Source organism: Tachysurus fulvidraco, chromosome 2, assembly GCF_022655615.1.
Source record: "Tachysurus fulvidraco isolate hzauxx_2018 chromosome 2, HZAU_PFXX_2.0, whole genome shotgun sequence".
NCBI lineage: Eukaryota > Metazoa > Chordata > Actinopteri > Siluriformes > Bagridae > Tachysurus > Tachysurus fulvidraco.
In genome coordinates, this window is record NC_062519.1 from 38,767,313 (window position 1) to 38,794,885 (window position 27,573).

The 27,573-nt window shown below is 38.0% G+C and overlaps 2 protein-coding genes and 3 non-coding genes across 7 annotated transcripts in view; 1 reads left to right on the forward strand and 4 right to left on the reverse strand.

Annotated features, from left to right (window-relative positions):
- Positions 1–19,449, reverse strand: part of LOC113646750 (A disintegrin and metalloproteinase with thrombospondin motifs 7) — a 62,151-nt gene extending 42,702 nt beyond the window's left edge. Inside the window, exons 1-8 of one of the 3 annotated variants that reach the window (XR_003441516.2) lie at positions 18,995–19,449; positions 17,675–18,042; positions 16,030–16,207; positions 15,677–15,867; positions 13,097–13,180; positions 11,966–12,090; positions 11,080–11,229; positions 3,038–3,181 (exon numbers count right to left, since the gene is read on the reverse strand). Coding sequence is in view for 2 of the 3 variants with exons in the window: in XM_027153214.2 (XP_027009015.2) it covers positions 3,038–3,181; positions 11,080–11,229; positions 11,966–12,090; positions 13,097–13,180; positions 15,677–15,867; positions 16,030–16,207; positions 17,675–18,042; positions 18,995–19,103 (1,349 nt within the window). In the remaining variant the exon portion in view is untranslated. The remainder of the gene's footprint in view (positions 1–3,037; positions 3,182–11,079; positions 11,230–11,965; positions 12,091–13,096; positions 13,181–15,676; positions 15,868–16,029; positions 16,208–17,674; positions 18,043–18,994) is intronic. The other 2 variants (XM_027153215.2, XM_027153214.2) reach the window with 2 other exon arrangements.
- On the reverse strand, positions 4,235–4,327 carry trnai-uau. Its single transcript is given in 2 exon segments — positions 4,235–4,270; positions 4,290–4,327. It is a non-coding gene; the product is annotated as a tRNA-Ile (tRNA).
- Positions 4,478–4,570, reverse strand: trnai-uau. Its single transcript is given in 2 exon segments — positions 4,478–4,513; positions 4,533–4,570. It is a non-coding gene; the product is annotated as a tRNA-Ile (tRNA).
- Positions 4,721–4,813, reverse strand: trnai-uau. The gene is given in 2 exon segments: positions 4,721–4,756; positions 4,776–4,813. It is a non-coding gene; the product is annotated as a tRNA-Ile (tRNA).
- A 6,199-nt stretch (positions 19,450–25,648) lies between the features above and the next one.
- On the forward strand, positions 25,649–26,993 carry rxfp3.3a2 (relaxin family peptide receptor 3.3a2). Its single transcript, XM_027153212.2, has one exon. It carries the CDS (start codon positions 25,711–25,713, stop codon positions 26,836–26,838), a length of 1,128 nt encoding a protein of 375 aa, XP_027009013.1. The 5' UTR covers positions 25,649–25,710; the 3' UTR covers positions 26,839–26,993.
- The last annotated feature ends 580 nt before the right edge of the window (positions 26,994–27,573 follow it).

Sequence of the window (27,573 nt, forward strand, 5' to 3'; positions counted from 1 at the left end):
TTGGGGTTTATTTACAACTGGAATGTTTGCAATGCCAGGATTAAAGTAAGTAGTATGAATTGCAATAAATAAATAAATAAATAAATAAATAAATAAATAAATAAACTCACAAATAAGAAAAAAGATAAAATAGGAAAATAGTGAGAAATTCATATTAATACCATGAAGACTAAAACAGCTGGGAAATCAATAAGACAGAAGGACTTTCCTGAGCTGAATGCTGATCAGATCATCTGGAAAGACCATACAGTGCTGCAGCAAGGGCCAAATGCACATTTCAGAAGAAGAGCAAAAAATCTGTCATGCTTATGAGACCAGTAAACAAGTGCATATTAAATCACTGTGTGAATGATTAGCCAAATTGTAAACAAGAGATTATGGAAATGGTTTTAAATTGACTTTGTAAGTCACTGTTTGTTGGATCAAGTCATGTCCAGACCCCTGGCAAAGAGCTAACTGTATTTTATTTAATCCCCAAGGCTCCATCATCCCTCCAGCACATTCTTTATCTAAAAAATCCCAGTGTCTACCGTAACTCTGATCTCAAATATATCCTCTTCTCTGCATTATCTGCAAGCTACAACAGCACATTGCAGTTCTTTCATTAGTGGAAGGTGGAAGGGAGGGAGGTTTCATCATACATGCAATATCACACGGGAGGATGCGGCATAAAGCCAAAAGGCCTGGGAAAGCCTTCAGGCCTATCAAGAGTAACAGGATTTGGATACTGTATCATACATACAAGCTGTCTTCGATCATCCATAGATAATCTGTGTTTGGCGCACACAAGTATTCACAGAAGTACAAATGCTTATTAAAGACACAGGTCCCTTTATTGTCTCGTTTATAGGTTCCTTGGAAATTTGAAGGATTTGGAGTGAATGAATTCCAAAGAATATTGAAACTCACAGAAGAAAAAAAAACAGTTAAAATGTCGCCTTAGAGGGAAGTGGGAGCTGCCTTCTCTCAAAAGGATTGATTAGGATCAAAATAATATAAATCCTATAAATCGTAAGTCCCTCTGGATAAGGGTGTCTGCTGAATGAGGGAATATCTTTTGGAGGAATGGTGATATTTGCAGAGATGAGCAAAATCTATGCTAAGTAGAATCTGTTCTGGTGGCTCAGTAATCTTTTTTGGTGGAGGTGGGGAGGGGAGTAGTTGTTCTACTAATTTGCCAAACATAGTGTGTATAGAAACATATTTAAGCGCAAGGGGAAGTAATCCAATTTAGTAAATTAAGTCCATAATCAGAATCAGGTTACGCACATGCTTAAGCTGACTTGCTGGACTTGAAGCAGTTCACAGCAGATGATGTTATGGCAAGTTCATGCCTATGAAACTGCCAGATGTTACATGAGTAGAAGCCTGAGAAACTTGTCTTCTCCTTATATCTGCTTGTTAGCGGTTACCAGAGCAGATCATTTGTCTGCATATCTGATTTGGCACAGGTTTTACACTGACTACTCTTCTTTACACGTTCCTGACACCACCATTTGTCCATGGCTTGGGACCGGCACTGAGACTGCACCGAACCCCAGTTGCTGGGTTGAGTTGGCCAGAAATTAAACCCTGGTTGCTCCTAGCTTCCCAACGAGATCCTAGCCACTAGACAACCAGAGAACAAAAACACGACTTAGATACGTCTTCGTTTTGTGCCTCTATCTGAATAGCGCTTACGTCTGTAGTTAATTCTGAAGTATGAATATTGAATATTGATGTGTGAAATTTCAGTATTAAATCCTAAATATATGTGCGGAACTCTGAATAAAACCCAAGATCAAGCTTCTGTTACATTTCACTTCCTTCAAGAACCAAACATTGTCATTTTTATCCATTTATAGTTATATTTAATGTTTAATAAATGAGCACATGAACAGAAACCAGTGATTTGCATAGCATTTGTTTTGAATCCCTTTATTATTAGCCTTAGATTATGCCGAACATCTGCCATACACGACCTTGTGAATGTGCTGTTACTATGGAAACGATGACGTATTAATATGTGCGCACTAATATTAACCTTGCAGTCAGAACTGTTAGAGGTGCTATTACAGATGATACATCAATCGACACCTTCTTGACAATCAGATTTGACAATTCAATGGTGCTGTGATGTAATGATTCATGCTCATGAATAGATGCTCAGTTACTGTCAGTTTTGATTGTACGATATTACACACGCATTCACATGCTAATTTAGAAATAAAAGGCTTAACAATATAAATCATTTCAGCTTCTACTAAAAAAATAAATAAATAAATAAATCCGATTCATAGTGAATAACCTGAGGACTGTGGGAGAACTGGTCAGAGATCTGACCCTGCTGTAGCAAGAAAAAACAAACAGTGGCTTTGGTCTAATGATCCAGCTTGGTTCAGTCTCAGGCCACTGACTGCTGTGTAAAATACTCCCTCGGGTGTCTCACCTCCCTCCACTCTGACCTATACTGACCTACGCTTAATGTACTCCAGCTGTTGGAGCAACACTCACAGGAGAAACAACACAGTCATGCTGTTGCTTGGTGAGCCAATTATAAAGAATCAATTATAGATAAACTAGTGGACTGTTCTCACTCAGTCCATGTCAAACCTTATCCATCACACTGGAAACAACCCTAAAAACCAAACCAGTGGGAGACATTCCCTAATCTGAGCATCTCAGGGTGATGCTGTTTTGAGCTTAAAGAACATAAAGATAAAAAACAGAGTGAAGCCATGAAGTCCAAGCAACGTCATTTCGCTTTGAATCTACATCTAACTCAGATGAAGTCAGATGATTTACATCCTGTGTAGCATTTAATATGAATCTTTGTAATCAGACCGTCATGTCAAGTTTATTATATTTATTAGCCACGGCTGAGCTGAATGAAGTGCACTTTACTTCATAGAAGAAAGCGGAAAACATGATTGATTGCTAAGGAAAAGAATTATATTTAGAGAGAGAGAGAGAGAGAGAGAGAGAGAGAGAGAGAGAGAGAGAGAGAGAGAGAGAGAGAGAGAGAGAGAGAGAGAGAGATGAGAAATCAGTTACTCACTCCAGAAAGCGCGTGATGTACTGGCGGCTGCACCGTGACCAGTTGGGTGAAGATGTTCCATACAGGAGCTGGGGAGACATGACAAATGGCCTTTTCCCAATCGGCTCACAGTCATTGCTGTTGCCATCGTGTTCAATCCCAAAGCTGCAGTACAGAGTGTGTGATGACAAAATAACAGTGAATAAAAAAAGTCCTTATATGATTCCAGAGACTTTATATAAAAAAAAAAACAACAACTTTAGGTTAGATGAATATGAAACCCTGACACTTGAGTCTCCTTCTAATCAGTAACCTAATTAGATTGAAAGTGTGTGTTGGCTCAATTGTTCTGGGATTTTGTATTTACACAGCGTAAAAAATAACACGCATTTGGTGCAAATTTTATGTCACAAGATAATACACGGTTTCTTCAATAACTGCTGTAATATACAAAAATGTATTATTCCATATGCAAAATACATTATGAAAATATGGTCCATACTGACAAACCATGGTATGTTGTTTAGTCTGATATCTCTATTTAAAAAAAAAAAACATAATTCTGTCAATAAAGGAACTTAAAAGTAAATACAAAATGTGGAAATATCCAAGAGGAATAGTTCTAGAGTTTAGAGTTTACTACATGTGCGAACATGCCTGAATTGATGAATAAGATCATGTCTATTCTTATCATGGTTTATATTCTCATGATAATGTGATTTAATATTTGGCTCATCGTGTCATTAATTCACAACTGGAAATGTAAGATCAAAGTTCTCTCCTATTTAGAAGATTTACAAGCTCTGTCCATGTCTTTTATACACACAGCTGAAGTGTATATACAAGGCAGGGTGAACGTACTGCGGTAAAGATAAGGTTCATACTATGTTATACAATGGTCACCTTTCCAGGAATCAGTATGGCTTCTCACAATGGTGAGAGTAAGCTTTAAATTAGTTATACTTCATATACAAGTATTTATTTTCGAGCAAACAACAAATAGACAGTGCAGATTTAACAAGCTACTGCTGTATAAGTACCACATGCTAATCGATTGCACCATTGGAGCCTGGAAGATGTGCTTGGACCCACAACTCCCTGACCAGGAACCAACTACTGACTTGTACAAGTGGCTCAAACTCACAATGTTTAGAATTCCATCTACACTGAATGTTATCCAGTGCTATGAGTGAAGTTTTAGGCTACTCTTAAAACTCTTGCTCCAGGTGAGGATCGAACTCACAACCTCGGCATTGCTTCACCTGTACTGCTGTATAAGTACCGCGCGCTAACCGATTGCGCCACTAGAGCCTGAAAAAGCACACCCATTTAATCATAAACCAGCAGGAAGCAATGCTGATAAATGTAGCAAATCAACATGATTTCAAAGTATTTATAATTCAAGCGACACTAAAGTCAACCAATGTTTTGAGAGAAGTTCAACAGTACTCTTAAAACTCATGCTCCAGGTGAGGATCGAACTCACAACCTCGGCATTGCTTCACCTGTACTGCTGTATAAGTACCGCGCGCTAACCGATTGCGCCACTGGAGCCTGAAAAAGCACACCCATTTAATCATAAACCAGCAGGAAGCAATGCTGATAAATGTAGCAACTAAACATGATTTCAAAGTATTTATAATTCAAGCGACACTAAAGTCAACCAATGTTTTGAGAGAAGTTCAACAGTACTCTTAAAACTCATGCTCCAGGTGAGGATCGAACTCACAACCTCGGCATTGCTTCACCCGTACTGCCGTATAAGTACCGCACGCTAACCGATTGCGCTAATGGAGCCTGAAACAGCACAAGCAAACTTACTATATATTATTAAGGCTTCAGGAAGGCACTAAATATATAATAGCATGTCACTATTAGTTCTACTTGACCTTAGTGCTGCATTCGACACTATAGATCACAACATTCTCCTAGACCGCTTACAAAATTACACAGGTATTCGGGAACAGGCTTTAAGTTGGTTTAGATCCTACCTGTCTGATCAACACCATTCTGTAGAATTAAATGGTGAATCCTCCAGTTTATTGGTAGTTAATTATGGGGTCCCTCAAGGATCAGTTCTAGGACCTCTGCTTTTCTCAATATACATGCTTCCTTTAGGGACCATCATTATAAGGCATGGGATTAGTTTTCATTGTTATGCTGACGATACCCAGTTATATATCTCATCAAAACCAGATAAAATAGCTAAATTGTCTAATATAACTGAGTGTGTTAAAGAGATAAAAGATTGGAGGAGCTGTAATTTTCTGTTGTTAAACTCTGAAAAGACAGAAATTTTACTTATCGTTCCAAAAACCCGTACACAGAAGCTCTCACACTTCAACTTCCATTTAGAGGGATGTACTGTGGCTTGAAGCTCAACAGTGAAAGATCTGGATGTTAGACAGCAAAATCATATAGCCCATGTTACAAAAACAGCCTTCTCCCACCTTAGAAATATTGCCATCCTATCTTTATCTCTGATGCTGAGAAGCTAGTTCATGCATTCATGACATCTAGACTGGACTATTCTAATGCATTACTAGGTGGATGCCCTGCATCTTTAATAAATAGGCTACAGTTAGTCCAAAATGCAGCTGGCAAAGTTCTTACCAGTACAAGGCTCTTAATGGTTTAGCTCCCATGTATCTAACTAGTCACGTTACAATCAATCATTTTTGTATTTAGCTCCCGAACTTTGAAATAGTCTCCCTGATTGTGTTCAGGGATCAGACACACTTTCCCCGTTTAAATGTAGATTAAAATCTTATCGCTTTAGTCAGGCGTACACACATTACTTCCCATAATCTGAGATGAGGCCGACCCTGTGAGGATCTTGAAGCATCTAGAGGTTTGCCAGCTCCAGTTGGACTCTGCATTATGAAATATTCAGACATACAAAGAGGAGATGCCAAGAACAACCTCCTCATCAATACAACATTTGTCAGATTGTATATTTATAATCACACCCTCCAATGTCACCCAAATGAGGATGGGTTCCCCTATGAGTCTGGTTCCTCTCAAGGTTTCTTACTTTACCATTCATGGGAGTTTTTCCTTGAAATAGTCACATACAGTAAGTCACCTCAGACTGGCTCATTGGGGAAAAATACAAATACATTTAAATCTATCTAATATTAATCTTGAATTTTTGTTTGATATTTATCTTGATATTATTCTTTATATTAGCCTTTTGTTTATGCTTATGTTCTGTAAAGCTGCTGTGAGACAATGTCATTTGTTAAAAGTACTATAGAAATAAATTTGAATTGAATTTAATTGACTAACATTTGTAAAATATATACACTTAGAGTATACATCACTCATAACAGATGTACAGTACCTGAAGACATGAGCTTTCAGAAAAAAGAAACTTGTCGAGAATACATTACAGCCCAGTAAAAATATATTTTTAATCCACATATCCCAACATGGGAGGTTTGATCAGAGCACAGGGTGAGCCATGATACAGCATCAATGGAGCAGTGAGGGTTAAGGGACTTATTCGAAGGCCTATTAGTGGCAGCTTAAACCTTCTGATCAACAATCCAGAGGCTTAACCGCTGAGCCACACATTGCCAGTTGTAAGCCAGCAAACTTTGCTCAATATTTGCAACTTAAACTGTATCTTGAGAATAGCACAAAGCTTTCTGTTCAAGGAAATGCAAATGTTTTGTATTCAAATTTATTTTATTATTTTCTTAAACCAATATCCATAAAAGGTGCCAAATCTCCTTTTCCATATCAACAATGCAAGAAAACTTGTGATATTGGAGTAAGATCCTGAGAGGCTGTGCACTTAACCCCCTAAGAGCCCTCTAACTAAATCAAGACATAAACATCAATGCCAGTAACTATAACAGATGGAGGAAAAGAAAGGGAAAAAAAGAAAAGAAAAACGATGAAGGGGATGTATGTATTGACCATGGTGGGGATATTTGATAAAATATATGTATATGTAAAGTGTGGAAGGAGGAATGATCTCTCTATAAAAAAGATAAAAGTGAAAAAAGCTAGAGAAACAATAAATAGCGTTTGTTCTGAATAATTCGTTTTACTTTTGAGACTAACCAAAGAAGAGAAAACACAACATGAAAAGAGTTCTGAAAAAAAATAAAGAGGTTCCTGATTGGTGCACCCGTAAAGTGTTTGACACTGGGGTCAGGAGATCAGCGTTTCCGCCTCTGTTTAAAAAGTTGTATGTGGCAGATTTATGTCGTGCTACAACATAGCAGTCGTACACTCCCAGACTGTTTTGCAACAGGAAGAGAACTAACTAAACTTCTGACAGATTTGAATGTAGTTTGCTTTCAGAATGCAGCCAAGATTATTACTATTGTATTTTTCAACATAGATGTAATAATTTAAATTATTAGTACACATTTTGTTTAAATTTAATCCAAAGCAAGTAAATAAACAGTATGTTAGAAAAAGAAGATTGTTATCAATGCATCAACCATTTGATGAAATTTATGTTAAATCTATAGTGAATTCATAAATTACACTGATGCTCATACTTATAAAAGGCTCCTGGTTACGGAATTCCACTCAATAATATACAGTTATAGAAGGTAAAAAATGTATAATCCCTCTTTCTGGTGTCACCCAGATGAAAGATGTGTTCCCTTTTGAGCCTGGTTCCTATCAAGGTTTCTTCCTCATGTGGTCTCAGGGTTTTTTCCCTTGCCACCATTGTTTTTTGGCTTGCTTGTTAGGTATTAATCTAAATTTTAATACTCCTGTAAAGCTGCTTTGTGACAACTCTGTTGTTAATGCCTTTACTAGTCATATATGCTGTAAAGTACTGAACAGGGAAGTAAATCTTTGCTTGTAGCTCAGCTAGGGCTGGGCGATATGGCTGAAAACTGTATCACGATATCAGAGTTTCATATCGGTCGATATAGATAATTATTAATATTTTTTTTATGACCCATTTAAAATAAGAACCAGGAGAAAAATATATTATATTTAAACATTTTTATTTTAAACTTAACCTTCCTCTGATCATAATCCCCTCAGTTATTAAGACAGAAATGTCAACAACCAGGAAATCTCAAATAATTATAATGTAAACATAAGTCTAAAGTCACAATGAACACTTAACAATTATCTCTTAAGATTTAAGGTGCAAAATGAAAGAAAATGTAAGAAATGCTTAATAAAGTGTAATAAAATAGTGCAAAAGTGTTAAATATAAACATAGAGAAACGGTCTTGCCTAATTTGCAGACGACATTGGTGTGACTACGGTCAGACTTATAATATCCAAAAAACTGCCACACTGGTGAGCTGACTTTTCCTCTTTTATTTACAATTTCCTCGCTCGCTGCGGCTCATTTTCTGCTTATCAATCGCCGGTTACTGAAGAGGAATCCAGCAGACCAGAACGAGACAACGATATGGCGCAACCAAACGTGATACTGTTACATGATTGGCTGTTAGCGTGTCACTCCCTACGTTGCTAGGTTACCAGAGAGTGAGTGTAAATGCAACCAAACTTGCTTCGCAACCTCTGTTTTTATTCTTCAAAGAATAAAAAATATTGAACGCTTTATCAAACCCATTTTTTATTGATATCGATCACGTGTCTATCACTATACATATCATTATTGTTTTATTGCCCAGCCCTAAGCTCAGCTATTGTTGTCTGGATGTGAGTGCAGTTGTAAGCTACTTTTACCCCAAGGTGAGGCTTGAACACACCTTCCAGGTGTGTATAAACCCACAACCATCTAACCAAAAACCAATGGTTTAACTGCTGAGTAAGAACTTCCAAGGTGTTCTTAAAACACATTCTCAAGGTGAGACTTGAACTCACAACCTCAGCATTGCTTTACCTGTACTGTTGTATAATTTCTGCACGCTAATCAATCACACCACTGAAGCTTTGAAAGAAAGCTTACTATACACTATTAAAGATATATTGAAAAATACTCTCCAACATGGAGTCAGATGATGTGGCTCACCACAATGTTAAGTTACTCTTACCACCCAAAAGTTGATTACTTTCAAATAAAACCATGTCTTTCCAATAAAAGTGGTTTTATACAACAGTAAATTAAAAGTTATTACAGTAATTCATAAGCTTTAAAATCTTCTCCTTAGAGAAAATGTCACTATATTAGAAAACACATCAACAAATTCTCAATACAGCTTATCATTCAGGAGACGAGGGGAATAGAATACACCATGGACAGGATGCAAGTCTATCACAGGGCACAGTTACCCCATACTCAAACACAAAGTACAATTTAGATATACCAATCAGCCTACAATGCATGTTTATTGGCTGGGGTAAGCCTCAAGATTAACTGTTATGTTGATGAAAATACGAATTGTAATTTACACAATGTTTTTGAACAAGATACAGAACCCCATGTTAATTATATGTGTATGTGGTGTTACCAAAAACACTTATCAAAGGTATTACAATGAAACAAATAACACACGAGCCTCTAAACTACCTTGAAACAGATAATCGAACATGACAGGATTCCACTAATAAATAACACGTTTAACTTTACACCAGTGTCACTTTAAAAAGCTTCGCATGGAGGTTTCACAGATGTGCTGCGATTCTAATTTTAAAACCTCGTTTGTTTACTGGGTGAGGTGCCACTGCTTTTGACAGTAAAACACTGGCACCGCTCCTCATTATCATACAGATGGAAAATCTGAGATTCATTAAGGTCCCTTGCTATTACCTTCAACCCCGGATCATTTACGAAGCTTAATCAGAGTGCTATTCCAAATACACCAACTACTGTAATTTCGGTGTACAGAAATGAGAATAATCAAGGAAGGATAATCACATATCACTACTTCATAGAAACCTCTCTAGGCTTGTTATGTTACACTTCACTGTAATTTTGTTAAACCTGTTACACCTAAATAGAACGTTAAAGAACCTGCGTGAGTTAATATATTAGAACATAGCCAATAATTATATGAACAAAATGTATTGATTGAAAGAATAAAATAACCGCTAGATAGATACATTTTTTTTGTTAACAGTTAGCCACCTCAGAGTTAAATTTGCTTACGCAACAGTGATGAATTCTTCAAACTGATTGGCTAAAAGATGTTGATTTTTTTTATTTTGTGCTGTTCTTACATGCAGGAATTATAGAAACACTATAATAATACTGTATATTGCCTCCCTTTGTTCTCGAAACAAAATTAATTCTGTATGGCATGGATTCTACAACATGTTGAAAATATTTCCTTGAGATTCTGCATTGCATGATGCAATTAATGCAGATTTGTCATGCACATGGTCAGCAACAATACTGAAACTGGCAAGTGATGATTGAATAGTGTGCACGGTCAAGTGTATGCCAGGAAAACATTCCCCACACAAATAAACCACCTCCACCAGCATGAACTGATGGCACAAGGCAGCATGGAGCCATAGAATCAAGCTGTTGGCACCAAATTCTGGCTCTACCATCTGTGTGCCTCAGCTGAAATCAAGATTCAGCACACCAGGCTCTGTTTTCCCAGTCTTCATTTAAACACTTTTGGTGAGCCTGTATCCACTCCAGCTTCACCTTTCAGTTCTTTGCTGACAGAAGAAGAAAATATGACAAATATATATATTACAAATATATGTAGTCTTCTGCTGTTGTAGCCCATCCGCATCAAGGCTCAATACAGTATGTTGCACATCCTGAGATGCATTTAGGCTAACCATAATTAAGTTACTTTAACCTTTCTGTCAGCTTGAACCAATTTAGCCATTCTTTGTTGACCTCTCTCGTCAGCAAGGTCTGTAAAACTAACCTTCAATGGAGGTCAATGGAGCACCATTCAAGAGCCTTTTTTGTACAAAAATCCCAGGAAATCAGCAGCTATAGAAATACTCAAATATTAAGTATTCCTAATAAAGTGCTCAGAGAGTGTTAATATATTACTATTATCAGTCTTGCTGAAGTTCAGAGATTGAATTTAACATCCATTTGTATTCAAAATAAACCAAATTCATAATTTGTGAGCGTCTTAACTTAAACAGACCAGGGATTAGTGATTAAACCTAAGCATTAGCAGTGTTGATGGAGGACTTACTTATGTCCCAGCTCATGCGCTATGGTGAAGGCCAGCGGCAGACCAGTATCCTCATTGATACTGCAGCTGCGATGAGGCTGACACATTCCCGCCACATGGGAGAGCCCCAGCGTCTCACATGGTTTGTTGGTGGAAGCGCAAATGTCTTTCCTATGCCAAAGAGAAATGTTACTAATGCCTTTATTAAGCACAGAAACCTCTCTCAGAGCTCATCTAGCCTTATGGCTATGTTTCATTCCCCAAAACACTAAAGAGTGTGGTGCTCTCTTTATTCCTTATTGCTGTGCAGACCAAGTGCAACAACTTACATTCAGAAAACAGCTCAAGGACTTTGTTGGATGAAAATAATGTTAAATATGCAATTTGCAATAGTTTAATAGATGCTACCCCTCTGTTAGGTGAGATGCAAGGACAGAACACAGCATTGGTCAGCTTCTTTCAAACTTTTTGTCAAGGACATAAACATACGAAGAAACACAAGAAACTTTGTTAAAAGGATAATTTTCTTCCACAATTTAGTTGCCTTTAGTCTGACATAGCTAACTAGCTACCAGCCACCTAGTTTGCCATACATTATTTAGTTTTTAGGCAAGCATAACATGGGACTGGGCAGCACATATGATATGTCCACCCCTTTCACTGTCACACAAAAGATGAAAGACCTGAGTGTTCCCTTGGAGAAGTGTTGATTTATAACTCATTCTAGATTTATCCAATGTTAAAGTATAAATATGTCTTAATTCAATTTAAATACATATACTTTACATGGACTTACATTATTTTTTGCATTAGGTGCCATTGGCATGAACAAATTATGAACATTCATCATCAATAATAACATTATAACCATTATAATAAAACAATATCTATATATTTGTATAATCACCTTGTAAGTAGAACAGCCACATCATGATGGACTGGATGTTCATCTCCCTTTATATTCAAGTGCTTTTGCCATTTGCAGAAGCTGCTGAGGCTGTTGTCTGCATGGTGAGTTATTTTCAAGTCTCCCTGATTGCAACATAACAAGAAATGCAAAAAACAATATCAATCCATTGATTAAAGTAATTATAGTGTTCTTTTAAAATAGAAACTCTTTTAAAATAGAAAAAGATACATATAACCTAGACATAAACAACCACAATACTTACATAATGCAGCAAATAAATAAATGATATATAAAATATATATATAAATATATATATATATATATATATATATATATATATATATATATATATATATATATTTTTTTTTTCAATTCATGTCTGGGTCTGTATTTGCTGGCTGGCTCACCTCATCTTGTTCTAGCAGAATGAGACATAAAGCCATGACAGTGCCAACACTGGCATGTAAAATTTTTTGTTGTTGTTTTAAATGTAAAAATTACAGAAAATGCACTAATGATCAGTTCTGGTAGCTCCTTTTGTCATGATTCAGCTCAGACTTTGGCCACATGCAGTTTTGTTTACGTTTCTCGTCACGTGTCTGCCCCGCCTTCGTCTGCTCCTTCCTGTCACCACACCTGCTCCTCATTGCGTCATGATTGTCTTGTGTATTTAACTATGCCGCGTTGCCTTGTGCAGCGTGGAATCTACTGTTGTCTTTGTCCTGTCTCTAGTCCGTGTCGTGTTTAGTGTTTCCTCTGTTATTAAACCCTGTTTTTGTTTTGCTATCCTGCGTTTGGGTCCGCTTTCTGCCCCACGTCATGACACCTATATTTGCTGTCTGGGTCTTTATTTACTGGCTGGCTCGCCTCACATTGTTGTGGTAGAAAAAGACACACATCTACTATTTTAATGGCAGTAAATTTTAGAAATTGTAGAAATGTCTAGTTTGTTCTATCAACTATACCCACTACTGTAAATCCACTACTGGTTATTATACTTATTTTTCTGGCTGGCTCTCTATTTACTGGCTGGCTCGACTTACGTTACTATAGTAGAAAGAAATAGTAGAATTTAGAAACATAACCGATTTTCGTATTATTATATACTCACATTTCTGGCTGGCTTACCTCATCTTGTTCTAGCAGAATGAGACGCACAATCACAATATTGATAGCATTTCCAATGCTCGGATCCCGAAACAGCCCTGCAACCTGAAAAAAAAAGTATACACTTTCATACACTTTTGAAACTTTTGACACTTCTGGAATAAAGTATGCTCCATGAGACTAACATACTTAAACCCCATAATAGCAGGTACAAAATAATAAAATTTGTTCCTACTAATGAACTGAAAAAAATTAAAAATAAAAGCACTTCTTCTCAAAATGTGAAGAAAATGGTAGCACAGTGGTTACGGTGACTACTGATTATATAGTTAAGCTCAGAACCATTAACCCTCAGTTGCTCAGTTGTACAAAAAAGTTAGTCACTCTGGATAAGGGCATCTGCCAAATCCTATATTTGTAACAAAAAAGTAATGTAAATGACTGTCTAAGATGGAGGATGGCTGTTGATCACCGGATCCCTGAAGAGCCGCTTTCACAATGAACGCTTCATTTGCATTGTGTTAGTAAACACTGTCTGAAAGCATTGCTATTTAAACTAATTTACGGTTAAGGAACTTAAAAGCATACTCATGAGAGTATCTGTTAATGGACCAAACACCACAAGCTCATTAAATGTGTAAATTGGCTGAAAGACATAGAAATCAATAAAGGTTAAAGAGGCATGTGGCTGCTGCTGGTCGATAACAGACTGACGTCCGCAGGAGGCTGAGTCTAAATTCAGGTCAAGTCACTAAAAAATGAGTACAATTGGGAAGACACGGTTGAGGTTATGCTGTCAGGAAACAGCAGCATTTTAATTGTAATCGTTTCCTATTGATTCTGCAGCTTGGACATTAGTCTCAAGCTTTTCACCAGAAAATGAATGAATATTAAATTCTCTGGAAATAAGAAACAGATGCATACTTACAGTATTAGACAAACAAAGTAATTGCACTGTACCGTCCACTGAATTCCTATTACCTAACAGCAGTATTGTTTTTTGCTGTTGTGTCTGTCACTTCATTCTCTTACTCCAAGATATAAAGCTCTCATTCATTCTTGCTTGTCTCTACATTCCAAGCTGCAAATAGAGGAGGCTTTTCCACAAAAAAAAAAAAAAAAAAAAAAACGGAAAAAAATAGTATCCCATAGCAGGGCAAAAGCATTAGAGAAAAAAAAAGGAAAAAACAGACAACTTGGCTTTGGTTTTTGTTTACTCTTTAGCCTCAGCTACCTTGAAAATATTCAAATTTTATTTTTGGTTAAAATGGAGTAATTTTTCAAGTGCAGTCTGTGAAATGAATGCATGTTAGTCAGACCCATGCAAGGTTCTGAGGTACGAAGGAAGGTGGGTCATTTTAAAAAGCTGCTTTATGAGAAACTGCAAAAACAAAACGTTTCCTCCTTTCAACAGGTCCGTCCAAGCCAACCAAGTGTCTGCAATGGAAAGGGCTTTGTTTCATTAGGTCTTTTCCTTTATCACGGCTGTCAGCAGCAGTACCAGCTCAGCCGGTCGATGTGTATTTTGGAAAAAGTGTCTAAGGGCCTGCAGCTGTATTAAAATGAGGTCAGCTGACTTGGATTCAGTTTACTAGAAGGAAAGATGTCTCAGAGCAGTTCACAGACCTTTGCAAAGTTCACAGATTTCTGCTGTTAGTAACAAGAGGAAACTACATGATTTGGTACAGTACATGAACGCCAGCAAACTGCACTTTGGATAGTTAAAAGAACATGGTGTACAGTAGAAACTGAGCTCCATGTGAAGAAAAAGTACATTGTAATTGATATGTGTCATATATTTATAATATATTTTAGAGAGAGAGTTCAATCAAATAAGGGTGCAAGAGAGGCGTTTGGCAACATGCTATTCTTGTGTTGTAAGTTAAAATATATTACATTATAGCTGCTACTATATTGGAATTTGCCTAATCCTATGGTGTCTATCTGGTGGGGCTTTTCTTTTTTCTTTTCAGTTGTCTGGTCACAATGGCACTTAATGGTCTGCAGGTTAGCTGGTCTCATTACATGCTCTCAACTCTCAATTGAAAAATGTGAAATTTTTCAGAATCAAAATCAGACTGGGGGGCACGGTGGCTTAGTGCTTAGCACGTTCACCGCACACCTCCAGGGTTGGGGGTTCGATTCCCGCCTCTGCCTTGTGTGTGTGGAGTTTGCATGTTCACCCCATGCATCGGGGGTTTCCTCCGGGTACTCCTGTTTCCTCCCCCGGTCCAAAGACATGTATGGTAGGTTGATTGGCATCTCTGGAAAATTGTCCGTAGTGTGTGTATGTGTGAGTGAATGAGAGTGTGTGTGTGCCCTGTGATGGGTTGGCACTCCGTCCAGGGCGTATCCTGTCTCGATGCCCGATGACGCCGGAGATAGGCACAGGCTCCACTTGACCCGAGAAGTTCGGATAAGCGTCAGCTTAATTTTGTCATTTAATTTTTGCACTTGACTTTTTTTGCAAGTTGATCACTGCTGTCTAAAAGTCTATCAAATATGTACAGTTATAAAACTAGGGAAAAAACTGTTAGATTAAAAACGGAGATCTGGAGTCCAAGTCTGAATCACTTGTAATGAACACAAAGATATACTCACAATGTTCATGACAGCTAGAACGTAGCTCTCCACTCCATCCTTGCCGTAGTACTCCACCATTTTTGGGTCGGCAACCACAAGAGTTTCCACCCATTTCTCCCTGCTGATGGAGCGCTGTCTCCTCCGATGATGGCGTTTCTCCCAGCGCTCTCGCTGTCTCACGACTTGTCTCTCTCTTCCATGAACATCTGCTAAAGTAAAAAGTTTCAGTCTGAATCTCTCAGCTATCAATCGTTACATTTTTATTAAGGATGAAATTATACACGCAGATTGGTGTCTCTTTACAAATCCCAACCATTTGGCTGTAACTGATAAATATAGAAAGCTACTATAAAGCAGTCCTGGTCTTTCACCTTTGACTCCACAGGTCCCGTTGGATGTTTTTCCTTCAAATAATGGCTGAACCCTCTGGCTGTTGTGCTCATTAGTATGTCGCTTGTAGACGACATGAGCCTGTGGCTCTTCTGATCTGTGGGTCTGCTCCAGCGGCCTGATGAAGAATTCCTCCTCGGAGAGTTTAAACAGCCCTGTCTACAGAAAACGCAGGAGTCAGCCCAAACTGACACTAATTACAAGCCTCAACAAATCCAAAGCATAGCTTTCCTACATGGACTTTCCCTCAGGCTATATAAAGGACTCGAGGAGGAAAAAGTTTGTTTGTAGCATTGTTTCTGTTTTGAGCTTCCTTCATAAAACCCAGACAAGAAGTTAAAGAATTGCACATTGTACTCAAATTGGCAACCCAGAACCTGTTACACTGTCTGTGTTTTAAATAGAGTTATAGTTATTTTTATAATAATTATTGTCTGGCAAAATGTCTGGCAAAATGACTCTAAATGAGTGCTTTATTAAAGGCTGGTGTACTTAGAGGATAAAACCCTTAAGCTTATAAAGAAAGGACTTCAGTGGCACTAGGATTAACTCTAAAACATAATTATGTGGTGCCTAAGGTGTAGAATTAGACTGATCACGAGTTGGTTGTTCCACTGAAATAAAACAGTCATTTTGTTAATTGGACAAATTTCACGATTCAATTAACATAATTCTCAATAGACTTATAGCTATTCTGGGGTTAAATAAAGAAATGAATATTTCAAATGAGATGATTTAGTTTAGTAATTAACTACTATATAAATCAATTCCAATCATAATAATAAGTCATAAACATTCTTCATACTTTCGCTTTGGCCCACTTCTTAAGTGTCCATAAATGTTAATCCAAGCTATTTAAAAAGCTTTGCTCCCTGTAGTGCATATCACAGTAGTGTACGTACTGTACTGTAGGTAACATATAGAGGATAACTGGAATCGGTGGTTAATTTTTATCCTTTTTTAATTACATATCATGTCATGGAATATCTCAGAAATTTCAGAAGTTCCTGTTCTCACTTTAGTTTATAGCATCAATAAACCTCACTAGTCTCTCTTATTCTCTCTCTTAGGTGGTTTTCATACCTTGCAGGTTTACTCTAGTCAGAATCTAGTGCCCTCACAGCATTAGTCTGGGTTCAGTCTCACTTGATTCAATCAAACTCGGGTGTGTTCATCTAACGTCATTACAAACACACATGGAGACCACAACAAAGCTTGATTGATTATTTGATCAATTTATTTGTTTATTTTTGGTGCTATTAAGCGTGATAAGGCACTTCAGTTCTTTATCCCACAACGACCCTACAAACAAGTGTAGATGTGAAACGAGTTGCACAGAATCTAAGGCTACCTGTAGAAGTAGGACTGTGCCAAGATTCTTGTGGTGCACTTCCAATTCCACATGTTTCAGGTCACCATTTTTTTTTTTAAACAAACCATGCCCCCTTTAAAATGAGGAACAATGAGAAACAAGCAAAACGTTCTCTTTAGTTATGACTTCACCTCTGACACTGACACTGGAGACTCACAGAAAATTTGTGAGCTGAGATTCCCACTTTACACCTTTTGACCAATCAGAATAGAGAATTTAAGAGAATCAGATCAGATTTAATCCAGCTAGCATACCAAGCCATCGCAGGTGCTCACAGCTGCTTGACCTTTGGCAGCTGACTCACTCCAAACCTCGCCAAGGAAGTAGCACAGAGAATTGCCGGGAGAATGTAACGTGGAGCCCCGAAGGCCACCTGTGCGCCGTTCTGTGAGAAAACCAGGAGCTAGAAGATATGGGTTCAGGGTGAGGTTGAAAAGCAAGTCCTCGCCATTGTATTGTAAATGGTAGAAAACATTGGGCAGGCTTTCAACGTTGTCCACCGTCTGCCTCCGGCGAAGTCGACTCATACGGTAAGACACGAGGTTTGAGATAAAACCTCCATCTGAATCCACTCTCTGTGGATGAACAATCTCGTACCGGACATGCCCCTCGTGAGAGCTACCTGCAGAAGACAACCAGATGGTTATGATTTGCTATTATTTAAACTGTATGAATAATGAGTACTGCATGCATGCTTCACTTTAATGCGACAAACAAATGACCACAATACTGCTTAGAGCTAGGCCTAAAACAATGCTAACTAAAAACAATAAACATACAGAGCGTTATATTTAAGACATTATGTTTATTCATGCGCTTCTCCAGAGACTTAGTCAGAAAATTCCATTGTCTAAAAAACTCTTTCAACTAAGAGCATTGTTCCAATTTTGACCCAGATGTCAGGAACCAGCAGAGAGCAACAGAGGACAAGGAAGTTTTCTCTCCAAAACTGGCCAGAGTGTGGCAATCTAAGCCATTGGAGAGGAAACAGGACAGACAAATGCAAGTTTCATTGAAAAAAAATCACTTAACTTATATTTAAATTTGATATGTTGGCTGTTGTAAACAAAACAAAACAAAACAAAAAAACTATTTATTTCAAGACTATTAATTCATACCAAAAAGAAAAGTCAAAGATAGCCACATTGTCTGATCCATACTGTAGAAAACCTTTAAAAATAATTTCCTTCCTTCCTGAATATGATATAAATATCACTAAAAAAAGTTTAGGCCCCATTTCCTCTCTCATCCAACCTACCTGTACTCATTCTTCACACGTCTTTATTTATAGATTATACATTAATAATGGGGGAAGGAGGGGTGCTGCTAATTTGCGCACTCAATTAAAGCATGGAGCATCATCTTACAGATCTCACAACTTAGTGATTCATCCAAAATACATTTTCTGCAGTGTGATTTTTTTTTTGTGTGCATTACATAGTCTGTAAAGGAAAAGTAACGTTACAAAAAGAAAGAAAGAAAGAAAGAAAGAAAGAAAGAAAGAAAGAAAGAAAGAAAGAAAGAAAGACTGGCTCCATGCTGAACCACGTTCATTCAAGGATACTCCAACTCACCTGTACTTTCATTCAGTACATTAGTTTCTGCAAACTCAACAAGGTTCAGAAGAACAGCTGCGGGTAAAAAGGCCAAACCAAACGCGCAAAATCCGCGCTTCGAGCGCATCCTCAAATCTGAGCAAACTCCTGCACCTAAGCCGTATTCCTCAAACACGGACGGTCATTTTACACGCCTTTTGTTGCACATTAAAGCCGTTTACACTGGCCGGGGACGCACCGGGAGCTGGATGAAGCCATGGCGCAGGGCGCAGAGCTTTTACACCGAAACTTTGCAGCACTCATCAGCGCGAGCCATCCCGAGGAACCCGAGCCAGCACTGGGGCCAGAGCAACGGAGGACCTGGCTCAAGGACTGGGGCAGAGGTTGCCAGACTTGATCCGCAAAATTTCCAAACCAGTAGCAAGTTTAAACCCTCCCAGATCCACTATGAACCATCCTTATCTGCAACTTTGCCAAAATTCACTCCAGTTCCAAGTAGATCTTTGTCCCAGCCCTGTCAGGGTTGCCAGATTGACATATTTAAAATACATAATTTCAACCTCATTCCTGCTGGGACTGTGCTGTATGATCATTAATTTAAATCACTTTATAGTTTAACATGTTTACAGTATGTTTAACATTTGTACAGTACCATTGTTTATTAAAATTAAAATTGTGTGTGTGTTTGTGTGTGTGTGTGTGTGTGTGTGTGTGTGTGTGTGTGTGTGTGTGTGTGTGTGTGTGTGTGTGTGTGTGTGTGTGTATTGTTCCAAACACAGCACTGCAAATATGATGCATGAAAAACCATTTAAAGTAAAATCAATAATAAGGAAGAAATGAAATATTCAAAATAAATAAATTAAATTAATAAATATATTATTACATTTAAAACAGTTTAAAAATGTAAGAAAAATGAGTAGAGAATAAATAACATTAATATAGCAAAATAAACATTGTAGTACTTTTTGTGTTACTTTGTTTTACATCTTTAAATGAAGATGAATGGATCTGAATGGGAGAAAAGTACCTTTTTTATAAGAAAGTAATCAAGAGGCTAATACAGTAGCTAATACTAACAGGCTAGCAAGAGCTATCTAGCTAGTTAATCACTAATATTTTCCCCTTATATTTTTCCATTTCATTAGCAAGCAGAAGAGAGCAAGCAGAAAAATGGACTAAATCCAATTCATTCTGCAAGAACTGAAATGGTTCTAACAGAATACTCTAATTTACACAAATGTGTTCTCATTGTGAAAAAAAAACACATGTGGGAATTACAATATATCTAGAAGCTCCATTATTCCTGAATTTAAAAAGTCTGCACTAGTTATATTGTTTATTTAAAAATACAAATACACACTTTATTTTGCTAATGTGTTGATATTCCTTAGAAATCAGTATGTTTTAATAACTGGTTCTGTGCATTATATAAGCTATAGATATTAAAACATATTTCCCTTCCTTTAATTATACGCTTTATAACACATAGTTATAAATCTTATAATTAAGGATATATTTAGCCTAGCATTAAATAATTCAAAATATCTGTTTTATTACTGACTTAAAAATGACGGCACTAAAAAGATAACATGAGATCAGATGTTCGGTAAAAAGTAGATTTTCCCCTTTGTGAACTAAGTGCAATATATTTTAATATTTTTTATCATTCTTTTTTAATATATATTGTTCCATTCCTATGTAATGTGTTAAAATTTGTTAACTTAAAGAAATTACCAACCAGATCAGGCATCCAAGACTAGCCTTAAAAGCCTTAAATATATTACAAAGAGTAACTTATATACTTAACAAACACACAGATTTTCCTCCATGTTAGAAATTCCAACCTATAGCATTGTTCTCTGATTAAATATGAAAACAAGACTATTATGGGATAGAATCCAATCTGGCAACACACTCTGACTACTGCTTCTGCTCTCAGTTCATGATCAAACTTTTCTTCCTCATGATACTTTGCTCAAGTACCGCCTCTTGGCTGGTGTGTGTGGGAGGACCGTGGCCGAAAGAGACAAAGAAATCTAGACACACATGATAAACCTCCCTTTTTATCTGACTGTAGTGCCATTCATCCTCAAGAATCCTGGGGATCAAATGCCTAAATTTGTCTTTTCCAAAATAATAAATGTGTCATTGTGTATACTGACTGATGTATCTGCTATAAATGCTCATTAATCCCAAGCAATCTTTAGCCTTACTATGATTTTATCAAGTAATTCCTATTGTTTAGTGTTTAATTTAGATAATGCTTCAACTTGTGATGCGATTTTATGATTTTGCTGCAACTAAGATTTATCAGTTTGGATGAAGAATGAAAGCAAATTCTTTGTTTGTATTTCTAATCAGAATTGATATTCAGATTATACACAATTAAAAAAATGGATTTTTAAAGAAATACTGTTCATAGAACTAACATAGAACTGGCAAAAATTCTTTCAGATGTTAAAAAATATATATAATATAGGCAATACCAAAAAATCAACAGTAACCAATCACAGTTTTTTGTTCAGTGTCATGATTAGGGGTGTGAAAATGTAATGTCAATTTTTCCACAAAAACAGACTGGAATGCAACCGTAATTTGTTCATTTAAAAAGAACTTCACATAATTTGGAAAATCCTGCATTTTGTTGATCTTCATAAGCGTTCATTGTCACAGATGTAAACTCTTCTTCCATGACAGAACTAGTGTCGGGTTAAACCGTTAACACACACGTCTTATCCTGTAGAATCAACCAATCAGATGACTCACGACTTCAAAACTCCTGAAGTGGTTCCAGTTTTCTGTGCTGTATTCATTAGCAGTTCAGCCAACGGTTTGTGGGCGTGATGTCTGAGGCTGATATTGGCATCCCAAACTATCTATGATAACAGAAAGTCCCATATCTGATCAGGACTGTATGGGATCGTCGTCAGATTGCGTAAGGATTGACAAGATGAACAACTTGTGAAATGCTTGAAAAGCATATAGACATATATGACAGACTGGTTCTTCACAATGTTTTATTGAACAAGCACCTCTACGATATTGTACAGACCTCTGGCTCCTTTTCATCCATTCTCCAGAAATTACTCTACACCAGGGTTGTCCAATCTAATCTGAACAGAGCCGGTGCAGGTTTTTATTCCAACCAAGCAGAAGCCACACACAAGTCTACAGAATGCAGAGATTTAACAGGTAGAACTTGTATACTTGCACACCTTTCACCTTCTGTAGATAAAACTGGACACCCATGATATACACAATTTGCCCCATCCATGACTCAGGTGTGTCTTAACTTTGTGTCACACCTTCTATAACTGTTTCTTTGCAGAATCCAATATTTTGTGGCTGGAATCAATTCAACAAAAGATAAAATTTCATCCAAAGTGTCCTAATTCAATGACCATCATGCCTATATCTGTTATTCATTCCTTGAACTCCTTAAACTGAAACTGTCTCTTAACCTTTAATCCTATGCCTGCTTTTCATCATCCTTAGATCTTTGAGATTCAATATTTCTGCAACATCTTTCCATTTGTGGGAATGATCTATATATGTTGAATTCAGCCACATCTGCTTTCTAGAAGATCGCTTGTTGTCTTACAAGGTTTACTGAATGGTCCAGTGAACTGTGCTCATTATCAAGACCTGTGTACAGATTAGCATGCTCTTACTAGAGTAGGTTATAAACAGTGTATGACAGTGATAGCTACATTTATACTGACAAAAAATGAAAAAAAAAAAAGAATGTGTATGATTCTAGTTATAAGTCTGTTTTTTTACTCTTCATATATATATATATATATATATATATATATATTTTTTTTACTTTTTGTACTCCCTTGAACCAACCCTTAGGGATTAGAGTGCTTATGACAGCATATGATCATTATTCATACACCTAGACGCAGGTAATTGCCAGATTAAAGCTAGATAAAAGAATCCATGCATATGAAATATACTGTACGTTTGATGAAAATAAATTGACATATGAATGCCTTCACTGTGTTTATTATCATTACAGAACATTGCTTTTTACACAGGAACAAAGCAAATTGTCTTGGAAATGATGCCCTCCATACACTTCACAAAGGAACTGACTGTGCTGCCTGGTTGAATCATTCTCAGAGGAAAGATTTGAAGTAGAGCTGACAAGTGTACAATGATGTCAATTTGAGTGCAAAAGGATTGAAGAATAGAAAGAGTGTACAGTAGATACATTTATGTACTTCAATTGTACAATTGATCATTAAAAATAAAAAATAAAACATGTCGATATCAAACCTATAGCTATCAAAGAGGAAATTGGTTTTTAAAGGACGTAAAAAGAGGTTATATGGCAGAACAGGAAAGGGAGCTAAAAATGGGCATGAGAATATTTATTTATCTTCACTAACCATTTCAGATTAATAATCTTTAAGCCTAACCCATAGACGTACTGGACATAAGGTGGGAAAAACACTTCAGCCAGGATAGCAGCACACCCACACACACACACACACACACACACACACACACACACACACACACACACACACACACACACACACACACACACACACACACACACACACACAAATACATACTGGATGTAAGGTGGGAAAACACCCCAGACAGGATAGCAGCACACACACAATTTACGATGGTTTTGCCAATTCATCGAACCACAGACCCTGGAGCTGTGAGGACACAACACTTTAAAGATTTGTATTTCATACCTTTTATAAACCGTTTTGGGGATAAAATTATGGTTATGGTTTTGCTCAAGGGCTCAACAGTGACAAATTAGTGTTGCAAGGATTTGTTCACATCAGTAATCCCAAGCCTTAACCTATGAGTTTCCACTGCTGTTTTGCCGTATCTGGTACATAAACAAATATGCAAACTTGCAGACTAAATTCATTAATAGCATTTTGTTCTGCACAACCTAAAACACTAAATGATTTGGTTTCTATATCACATTTTAGACAACATCTGGGAGATAACATTTAGCCTGCAATTGTGTCCTTTAAATCAGTTTGTATAATCCATGTGTTGATCTTCTGCCTTGTGCTGGTTGAATTAAATGTTGGGTGTACATTGTTTGAGAAATGCTTCAGAAAACTGAGTCGGGCCGACAAACAAAACAAACGTGTAGCCAATGAGCAGCAAGGGGCGTGTCTTGTCAATATGTGGCGGAAAGAGTGTTCAGTGCGCATGTGTAACATTAGCCGAAAGCGATTGAAACATTGACCTGGAGGATAAAAAAAACGCCAAAAAAGGCTTATGATAAGGCAAGAAGCAGGACCCGTGTTAATATAGGATCAGCTTTCCAGCGCTAGAGAGAACTGAAGGAGCGGGAAGACCTGCCATAGGACACCGAGGTTGCTTTTTTCCTTCTCGATAGGTGAGTAACGTTGGTTTTGCTTTGTTTCACAGAACTAATTTATGCCATCCTTTGCATGATTATGCTTGTGTGTCATTTTTGCTTGTTTACAGGGGTGGAACCCATTTGGGTTAGTGGCGTGTTTGTTTTGGTGATTTCAAATGTCCACATTGGCTTTCAAACATTGTACACCTCACCTTTAAGGTCTTCAACAAATATCAGTCAGATGTCTTTACAATCATGTCTGCTCTGGATTTTGACACAATTTGCTGAACCCCTTGCTTGAACACATTTAAATAATTTCTTGAAATGATTTAAAATGATTTAAATATAGCATTAGAACATACTGACTCAAAAATCTCTTGGGGTTAATTTGCACCTCATTTCCAACAACAATGCTACTTGCATTTATAGATTTGCATGTTGTCACTGTGTCTGTGTAGGTCCGGTTCTCTGGTTTCTTCTCTCATTCCAAAAACATGTAGATAGGTGCACTGGTTGTGATAGGTGTGTGTGTGTGTGTGTGTGTGTGTGTGTGTGTGTGTGTGTGTGTGTGTGTGTGTGTGTGTGTGTGTGTGTGTGTGTGTGTGTGTGTGTGCGCGTGTGTGTATCTGTAGTAGTGGTGGTGAGGAGAAGAAACCTGCATCTTAATATATCAAAGTGTTCCTGGAGTAGGCACTGGACCTTCCCAACCCTGACAGTAGAATAATGCATGAATGGGTGACACATCAGAACAGAAAATAAATACCCCTACACTTATACCTGAATTAAAACTTACTTAAACGTGCATTAATTATTTGTTCAAGGCATTTACTAATCACAAACTAATGAAGAACTAACCTTAACATTGAAGGGTCTTGCTCAGGGGACCAGCAGTGGCAGTTAAGTGGACCTGAGACTTGGCAAAATATATTCCTTTTATGTACTATAATATTTACTTAAGCTGGTTATTATTCACTCATTAAATCATTAGATACGTTATATTAAAGTTCTTCATCAGTTTGTAATTAGTACATGACTTAATTCATCATCAGTTCATATTTAAGTAAATATAAGTTCAGGTATTAACGCATGATTTTTCATGTACTGTTCATGTAAAGTTCTACCCATGAATGAATAAATGAATACAATAACATTTTAAAATTTAGTTTTGGTCAGCCTATGATTCTTGGTCACTGTGATTCTTGTTATCAGACCAAACTGTCAATCACACAGGTTTGCCCAATCCGTGCGCTTTAAAGGAAGAAGTGAACGAGCGCGCAATTGTATAAAAGCTGGAGTTCAGCTGTCGGTGCTGAGAGTTACAGAGATACTGTAGGGAACTGATCCAAACAAATTAAAAGCAAAAAGAAAGAAATGGTCTGAAAGAATTATGCAGGCAGTGGAAGGTGCAGGTTTGCACAAAGCACCTGAGCTCTTCACTGAGAGCATGGGAGAGATTTTGAACCACAGTGCGTGGGCAACACCGAACAAGAGTGTAATACACCTGCACGAGTTCAGCAGTCTGGAAGACATCGACCTGAGCGCAGATGGAAGTCTTATCCTGAGGGTCATCATTTCGTCGGTTTACGCGGCGGTGTGCGCTACAGGGCTGGTCGGCAACTTACTTGTCTTCTTCCTGATGAAAACGAAGCTAGGGAAGAGGAGGAGGAAGAGATCCGCGATCAACTTTTTCGTCGTCAATTTGGCCGTGACCGACTTCCAGTTCGTGCTCACGCTGCCGTTCTGGGCTGCGGACGCTGCGCTGGATTTCAGCTGGCCCTTCGGTAATGCCATGTGTAAGATCGTGTTGTCGGTTACAGTGATGAACATGTACGCCAGCGTGTTTTTCCTCACGGCCATGAGCGTGAGTCGGTACTGGTCGGTGGCGTGCTGCGTGAGAGGTAACGGCGCCCGGCGCAGGTTCACCTCAGTCAAGCTCGTGTGCGCATCGCTTTGGGTTCTCGCGAGCGTCGCCACGGCGCCCACGTCCGCCTTCTCCACGGTGACAGTGGTGGCCGGGGAAAGACTTTGTCTCCTCCGCTTCCCTGTCGGCCACCACTGGCTCGCGCTCTATCACCTCCAGAAAGTCGTTCTCGCCTTCATCTTGCCCATGATCACGCTGTCCATCTGCAATGCGCTACTTTTGCGCTTCGTGCGCCGCAGGATCGTCGCGAACAGCAGCCGCATGAGGAGACGGTCCAGAGTCACCAAATCTGTGATTGTCGTCGTCCTTTCTTTCTTCGTCTGCTGGATGCCGAATCACGCTATTACTCTTTGGGGAGTGCTCGTGAAACTTAACGCGGTGCGCTGGGACAAAACGTATTACATGATCCACACGTACGTATTCCCGCTGACGGTTTGCCTCGCACATGCAAACAGCTGTTTAAACCCGGTGTTGTATTGCTTAATGCGAAGGGAATTCAGGAAGATGCTGAGGAACCTGTTCTGGAGAGTTTACTCGCCTGCTGGCACAAAAGCGCGTGGCTCTGAAGGTGCCGTGGACCGAGAATCCGTTTGAGTGTGGATTTGACTTCATGTACAGTAACTGGTGAAATAGCTCCAAAACAGGTAACAACTGAGCAGTTGGTGAAGCGGTAAAGTGATTCTTATTCTTGGGAAAGAGCAGTGTTGTATTTTTTAACTAAATAAATGGCATGTAAATCATGTAAATACAAGAAAACAATAAACGTTTCATATGTTTTGTATCACTTGTTTCATGTTTCTGTCTAAACGGGGCTAAAATGAAAACTAAACTTTGAATGTGTGTGTGTGTGTGTGTGTGTGTGTGTGTGTGTGTGTGTGTGTGTGTGTGTGTGTGTGTGTGTGTGCGCGAGAGAGAGAGAGAGAGAGAGAGAGAGAGAGAGAGAGAGAGAGAGAGAGAGAGAGAGAGAGAGAGAGAGAGAGAGAGAGAGAGAAACGCATCAGACACAGTGATAAATATTTGTTCACATATCTGTTCTTGATCCACCTCTGGCAGTTTAAACTTCAAATATGGAATCTTTTATTTGTCATGTTTCATTTTTATTTTATTTAACCAAGACTATTTTACGTTTTTATAGTAAAAAACAAACCAACACTTTATAGTGTCTTACAGCTTTATGCTGCCTGGTTCAAAACTGAGTTTGTGTAGAGTTTTGTATGTGTATATGTGGTTTTCCTACATGTTCTCTGGTTTCCTCCCCATTGGCACTTACCAGGATACATAGATTGGCTGAATTGCAGTGAACGGGTTGGTGAACATGTACATGGTGCC